Below are 8,014 nucleotides of genomic sequence, written 5' to 3'. Positions count from 1 at the left end.
ATTGTCGCTGATGAAGCTCTGTCAGTATTGGTGGGACATAGACCATGCTTGGCATCATTGGCCTTGATCTTAGGATCATTTGTGGCTGCTTAAGAGCACAAAGCAACCCATTTTATTGGCAATGCTTTCCAATGAAGATTTCAATCTGTATTGAAACTGCAATTGAACACCTGTCAGCATTGGGAGCCCCCAAAGTAGCTGTTTTACCATATCTGGGTACAACCTGTCACCCCTGCTCAGTTTTGGGCCTGACAGATTTGAGGTTACAACTGAAGAGCCCGGTTTTCTCCACACAGTTAGCTGACCATACTTAACGTCTTTATATTTCCAGTACATGGCAGAGACTGTATCTAAAAAGTACAGTTTAATGCACTGTAGCATAATAAAGTTTAGCATACATCAGGTTGCTACAGGCCCTGTCCAACGTTGGTACCATGGCGGGCCGTGCTACTGCCGCAATAGCGACGTTGGATGAGCCAATAGCATAGTGCTAACTGCATGCAAGTGATCACACACTCGCACCAAACCCCACTGAGTTAGCTAGCTAGTTTGAAACACACTTGTTTAAGTGGATTCCAACATTATTTAGCACTACATCAATAAAATGGCCTCCTTGATTTGGCTTAAGACAAGTGTGATTTATGCATGCAGACAACGCTAACAGATGAATTACGGCTTCAGTGAGTTAGCTAGCGTTAGTTTACAAGTTGTAGACTCAATAGCAAAACTGTTGCAGAATTATTAAGAGACGCTGTGCATTTCATGGCTCTGATTTAGTAACACAGCAAATGGAAAAACGAACCATAATCGATCTAACGGAGCGGTACCAGCGCAAAACGGTACGCTGCAGACTTAGTAAGTATTTGGCCTTGCAGTGGAAAAGAGACCATAGTCATACTCGCAGTCTGCCTCATCTCACATCTCTGTTATACTATTGTGTCATTTGTGATGGCTATTTTTCTCTTTCCCTGAAGTTTGCTGAGAAGATTGCTGCGTGATACATTAACCTTGAGCTCAGTATCAGTCTGAGAAATGTGCTGACCTTGACTTGAACATCAGTCTGACAGCTGTTTACAGAGGTGAGGATGGCCAAATCTATTCCCCTATCAATTTAATTTGTTCCCCTAAACCTGTGACCCTGAACCCGGGTCTTTAGTTCAGCACATAAAAAAAAAAAACACACACACACAGCACTGGGAGGTCTTCAGAAAGAAACAGTGTAGTTGTGCTACCCCCTGCTGGACATAATGTACATGGTTACAGATAGCCTTAGTTGTGTAATTATACTACGCTTCATAAAGTAGGTAATAAGTAAGTTATTAGTTTTAGATACAAAAATGATCTGAATTATCAGAGCAAAGGTCACCATGTGTTATCTGTATTCATGGACACATTTGAATCAAGTTATTTCAGTGCATTACTTTTTTCAGTGCAGATATTACAGAATATTACTGAATATTAGTGATTTGCCAGTAAAATGGAACTGCTTGCTTAATAAACAACCATTGCTATAAAAGCCCATGTCAGATAGCAGACCTTTAATGTGGACATCTTGTTTCTAATACAAAGGTACAAAGGTAATATCTAAGACCTCTTCTCAGTGTGATTTACAACTTGATTAGTTACTGTTTCTCCATCTCGGCCCATTCGCTGTATCCCCCAGCATAGTGACGTGCCCTGAAAGACAGAGGTTGCAAAGCTTTACTAAGTGAAAACAAAGGCTACTGTGGAGCTGACAGTGAGTACAAATGGTTTGTAGCTTGCCTGCTGAATCCCAATCGCCAGGCTATCTCAAGAGCGGTTAAACTCCTGCGGCCTCTCTGGCAGTGGAAAACGATGTTGTTGTCCTCCTTCTTGGGCGCCTTTGTCTTGAAACGTTTTTCGAAAGCCTTTGGGGGGAGCTGTAGGGACTCCTCAAGCTGCCCCACTGTTGAAGGCATATAAACAACAGCATTATGAGAAGCATACATGCAAAAAAAGAAACAGCTGTGTTGTAGGACATCACATATCTAAATGTAGGGGTATTACTAGCATGGAATTATAAACTACAGACTTGGGTTTCTTTACAGTGGTGGTGATAGGAACCAGGGATCACAATGACCACCACAAATACAGCCATTTTATTTACTAACGAAAATGGCCAGAGAACCCACAAGTGTTTATATGTAATGTTGCAAATGGTAGACTAATGGTGAAGCTTTTTTTCTTCTGGGCTATATTTCGCCTTACGAACACCCTCCTTGTACCCCGCCATCTTAAAATATGTTTTTTGCCACAACTTTATTACAAAACTATCATAAGGCCTACACTCCTATCACCACCACTGTGAACAATTCTGATTGTAAGTTGAACTGAACAATACTGAATCATGCAAGGCCTTTCAAAGACCAATACTTAAACTGGGACTCCTTTCTTACTGTAAGGCAGAGCAGTAAGATCATATATACCTTATACCTTACCTTCATGCAAACTATCATCTAACAACATAGGAAGGTACATTTTAATCACTAATTTAGGAAATCAAGTTTTAGTGCGAAGTCCCTCACATGGAATATTGATGGAACCAAGAATGCGGCCTGCTTGGAATTCATCTGGATTTCGGACATCAAACAACTGGACACTGTGATTGGCCAACATCTCCTTAAGCTGTTCTCGTGTCACCACTGAATCTGAAATAAAGATGGCAGAAATGAATTGATTTCTAAATTAATAATAACATGTTTAGGTGTACAGCACAGGTGCCAAAACATTCTGTTGACACTTTACCTTAAATGGCCCAATTAATCAAACTTTTAACCTCATAATATAAACATAAATATATTATCATAAATAATCATCATGTCCTAAAATGTGTGTCAGTCTGGACTGTTTACAGGCCAGCCAATCAGAACAGAGGATATAAATGAATAATAACTAATTACAAACACACCAAGCTGTATCAGATGACTTAAATCAGATAAACATGGCCATAAAAAGACATTTGAAATATTTTAAATATAATATATTAATACTGAACCCACATTTACAGTTGCATAAACATGTGACAGTGGTGTGTTCAAATGTTAAATTGATTTGGGGGCTCCAATAATTTGTATACATAAATGTGAGTTCGTACTCCTGAGCAAGTATTCTTTTAAATTGAAACTTTTAAGATAATTGAAAGAATGTTGTTAGTAAAATAACTAAGCATCGCACATTAGCATATCGCTATAAAAAGTACATTTATCTGAAATCAGATAATTCATAATAATTTTTAACATAACATAAAAATAAAATATATCAGTGGGAAGTATGGGAACAGTGTGAAAATAAAGTTACTCAATTGAAAGTGTGGAGTCAGAAATGATACTAAACAGTATCTAAACACACTCCAGTATATAAAAGTAAAAAGTAAATGTTTTACCTGACAAATCATCACTTTACTGTTTACAATGTGTCAAATTTTCATTATGAAGGGGCCAATAGAAATTCTTCAAAATTACTTGAAATATTTTTTCCCATTGATCTCTATTGAATGCAGGGCTGCAAAATATATCATTTCAGCCTCATCGTTGCAATGTGAGCATGCACTTTTAGTCACACCCTAGGATGTGCAATGTCACATGAGGAAAATTAAATCATACACACCATGTTACACCTTGCTTGATACAAAAGGAAAAGTCACACAGTCCTTATTTTGCATGACACCTTATTTTCCATGTCATCTACCAAAGACAGATATATCTTACGTTACTGTAGTTCTTTCAACAAAACAGACCCATAGTTTTTAAAACACATTTTAAATGTTTCTCAGTGCTTCTAATGTATCCATGACAACAGGCAAAAATAGATGTAGATTTATTTGAGACCTAGCTGAAAGTATACTTCCTAGCCATTCAGCTGCGGCATAACTGCAAGAAAGTGCTCATCTGATAGTATCGGGTGCTCATCACATAGTATCTGGTGCTCACCATATAATATTTGTCACTCACTACATAATATCTGGTGCTCACCATATAGTATCTAGTGCTCAATACTTTTTTACCTAAAAAAATATGGGCTCCATACAGAACAACTAAATATCGCAATGTATGTTTTTATCCAATATTGAGCAGTCCTAACTGAGAGTAAATAAGAAGGTTATTTCCTTGTCCTGTAACAATGCCATTTTAGAGTTTTATTTTTAGCTTTTTGTGTGACAGCAATGAAATAGAAAGTTTTATTTAGTTTGGTGCAGTGGGGCTAGTCTTCAGCCAAAGACAAACAGCCATATGTCACGCCCGCGCCGCCGCGTCTGCCCCAGGGGCGGTCTCGGGCCGCGGCTCACAGGCGATCAAGAACTATCACGGTCATGTCATGGACTCCAATGTTAAAGAGGACTTTTATGTTGACAGTCATGTTTTGTTCTTGCTTCACTGTTCAGTTTGAGTCACTGTGTTTGTCTTCATGTTCTGTTGATGTGTTACACCTGTGGGCTGGTGCATTTAAGGAGGGCTAGCGCAAGCAGCCAGCGCCGAGAATTGACTTTAGTTGACTTCTGTCAACTCTTAGTAGCTCTGGCTATCTCAGGTCAACACTGCCCAGTTCCGCAACAGGCTTGCCCCCTGTTTGCAGCAGGAGTTGGTGATTCGCTTGAGCTGGATGAGAGAGCTGGGGGTTTAGCTGCCGGGCCTGGAAGGCAGACCGGTCTGGGTGGGTTTACGTGTCCAGAGTCGTTGGCGTCGTGGTCTGTGGTACCTGTCAGCGAGCCCATGGAGGTGGGCATGTGCCACCTCAACCCTACATCTGCTTCCGAGGTGCAAGGCCCTAGGCCTACACCTAGGGTCTCTGCTACGTGGCTGTGCCCAGCTCCCCGGATCACGTCAAGGCGGTGCTCGGGGCCCTGGATCACGTCAAGGCGGCGCCCGGCGCTCCCAGTCAAGCCACGGAGGCGGCCCAGCCCGCCAGTCAAGCCACGGAGGCGCCCATCGCGCCCCCCGAACTCAAGGTGCCGCCCAGTAAACTCAAGGAGGCGCCCAGCGCGCCCTCACGGGTCAAGGAGGCACCCAGCGCGCCCTCACAGGTCAAGGAGGCGGCCCCATCCGCCTTTCAAGCCACGTCGGCGGCCCCGTCCGCCTCTGTTCGTGTCTGGGCAGTGGCTTCTGCACCCCCTGTCGGGCAAGCAGGGCCAGCTGTCCCAGGTTCAAGGTCTGGTCTGGCGGTGGTACCCAGGACTGCCCCAAAGCAAGCGGTACCAGCTGCCCAAGGTCCAGCAAAAGTGGGGATTGCTGCACCAGTGCCCCCTTCGACGGCTATGTCGGCCCCTTCGAAGACCGCACTTCGAAGACCGGGGTGCGCTTCGGGGTGCTGGCCGATCAGGGCATTGGCCCCGCACAGAGGCGGGGTCTTCATGGACGTAGGCCGGTCCCCGGTACTGCCACACTCTTGGTAGCTCTGGTTATCTCAGGTCAACACTGGGTTGGATCTGGTGTCTTGTAGTGCTGGCATTATCCGTTGGGCTCTCCAACGGCCTCTGCTAATGTCAGCTAAACCTCCTCGGTCTAGGGACTCAAGTGTGGCTGCCGAACCGCTACTGCCTGCTCACCTTAGGTCATAGAGCACCGTAAGGAGTATCAGGGGCTTGTTCATAGGAGTGCGCTGAACTCTCCTTGCTTCGGATGTGAAGCTCTCGTCAAGGAAGTCAGCTCTGCCTGTAGGTTTAGGTTTTCTGTATCGTTCTGGCTCAGCCCTGGCATGCCAGCCTAGCCCTCGTCCCTCCCTCTTTTGTTTGCCCAGTCTGGTTGTCATGTTTGTTTTTTGTTTATCGTTAACCATGTTAATCTGTTGCTGCTTTTTCCTTGTTTTCTTCCCTGTTTAAGTTAATAAACTCTCTCGCCTTGGTCCATCCCCTGCGAGTGTTCTCCCTCATTGTCTGACCCAGTGGATCATGACACCATAGTTGTGGGTGGTTTCATTTTACACTGATTTGAATTTAGTTTTAATGTATTAATAAAATAAATCAAATAAAACAATATGTGTCAGAACTCGACTGACTGGCGAGAGAAAAAGAGGAAAGTCTCTGGGTGTTTGAGGTTTGCACTTTGTACTTTTGAAGGTCTAAATGAAAATGTAAGAAGTATGTTTGTAAATTTAATAAAACTACTAGTATTTAATATAGTATTTAATAACAGTAAAGTCTTTCCATCTTCCAATATATTACAGCCGTAAAGCACATGGTTAAACTATGAGCTTTTAAACCTGCTTCAGGGAGAGAAAGACTGAACTGTTCAGGATAAAAGGTGAGTGTCACCCTTGACCCCACGGCCACTGCCAACTGATTGCCACAACAATCACTCTGCTGTGATCAGCACATAGTAAAAGCTCTATACTACAGACAAAAGCAGAAATGATCGTTATTAGAAGTGTCAGGACCTCCACATCAACATGTTGCTAGTTATGATAAGGAACCAGCCCTTGGTAAAGACGCCCTATGACCCCTTTGGTTAGAGATAGAGACTTCTACAGCCTGTGTAAATGCTCCAAAGCCATGCCATCTCCTGCCATATGTTTATAGCAAACCAACACCACGTGTAATACATATTTTAGAATTGCTACTAAAAGAGGCAGAACACATTACGACTCACACTGGTCCTCTCCAGCCCATTTAAAGAGACCCGCACCCCCCCCCCCCCCTTTTTTTTTTTTAATTTATTATTATTATTTTTTTACCAGGATTAGATGGATCTCGGCTGCAGCTGACAGCTGATGTTCTCAGTCCGCGGACAGATGTGAATCCTCCATAGCAGTAAGCGGAGTGCACGGGTTTAAATGCAGCGCTAATGCGCCGTAAAGCTGGATACACAGTCATTTCTAATGGGGTCCCTCCGCAAACCTCAGTATAACCACAGTAAGATGAGACTGGCTGTTTTATAGCGCAGTGTCAGTGCTGCCCCCTGGCGTCGGTTAATAGTTAACGTATGTAAAGAAGACGCTCAACTGACCTGAAGATGACGATACAATCAATGATCACACACACACACACACACACACACACACACACGCACGCGCGCGCGAGCTGCTGGCGAAACTGAACACATGAATTAATTAAAGTGTCTGGAGTGTACACAGAAGCTAGCAACCAAAACTGTGTTCTTCTAAACAAGACATTAATAAGTACTGACCAACAGCATTCTGACCACTGTCTGTTTGGCTTTATTCTAATGATGTGTAGAGTAGCCTAAAGCCATGCTACCATGCTTAATGCCAGGCGTGGGCTAGAGGGGTATAAAGCCTCCCAGCATTGAGCTGTGGAGCAGTGGAACTGTGTTCCCTGGAATGATGGTTGGTGCTCCATCCAATACTTCTGAGAGGAGTTGACTGAAGACCCACCTCTTCCGAGAATACTTGGACGATTAGAGTACTATGATCACCTTATTGTCTTGTGTTTAGTAATGTCTAAGCTTAGAGGTATCCTTTGAATTATTGGTCTATTCTAACTAGCTGAGGTTTTTCTTGGGTAAATAGCAAAGCACTTTGTAAGTCGCTCTGGATAAGAGCGTCTGCTAAATGCCGTAAATGTAAATGTAAATGTAAATGAGTTGAGGATGAGATGGGATGGTGATCATCCAACACCCAATGCCCTTGCAGCTGACTGCAATCAAAGCCTCACAACAATGCTGCAAAATATTCCCTGGGCTCTAATCCCTGGGCAGTTGAGACAGTTACTCCAACAAAAGCAGGGTGAACTCTTTTACAATAACCTTGATTTAATAAGAAACAAGGAATGAGCAGGTGTCCCAATACTTTTGTCCATAAAGTGTTTCTTCCAGTAAACAACTTGAGTACAAAAGTGCCATGTAAAAAAAAAAATATATATATAAAGGTGCATGTATTTGTCACTGTACAGTGTACACTGTACAGCAAAATGTGTCCTCTGCATTTAACCCATCTGGTAGTGAAGACACACACGTGTGTTAGGGGCAGTGAGTAAACACACACCCAGAGCGGTGGGCAGCCAACTCCAGCGCCCGGGGAGCAGAGAGGGTAAAGGGCCTTG

General features: G+C 43.3%; 1 protein-coding gene across 1 annotated transcript; it reads right to left on the bottom strand.

Annotated features, from left to right (window-relative positions):
* Nucleotides 1-1,513: 1,513 nt before the first annotated feature.
* On the bottom strand, nucleotides 1,514-6,881 carry LOC140536035 (thiosulfate:glutathione sulfurtransferase). Its single transcript, XM_072657656.1, has 3 exons — nucleotides 6,688-6,881; nucleotides 2,547-2,669; nucleotides 1,514-1,927 (listed from the first exon to the last, which is right to left on the bottom strand). Exons 1-3 carry the CDS (start codon nucleotides 6,824-6,826, stop codon nucleotides 1,722-1,724), a joined length of 468 nt encoding a protein of 155 aa, XP_072513757.1. The 5' UTR covers nucleotides 6,827-6,881; the 3' UTR covers nucleotides 1,514-1,721.
* Between the last annotated feature and the right edge of the window lie 1,133 nt (nucleotides 6,882-8,014).

The sequence above is a fragment of the Salminus brasiliensis genome, chromosome 1, assembly GCF_030463535.1.
Source record: "Salminus brasiliensis chromosome 1, fSalBra1.hap2, whole genome shotgun sequence".
Classification (NCBI taxonomy): Eukaryota; Metazoa; Chordata; class Actinopteri; order Characiformes; family Bryconidae; genus Salminus; species Salminus brasiliensis.
The sequence above is the reverse complement of the archived record's forward strand: the minus strand, read 5'-3'. Positions and strand labels throughout refer to the sequence as shown.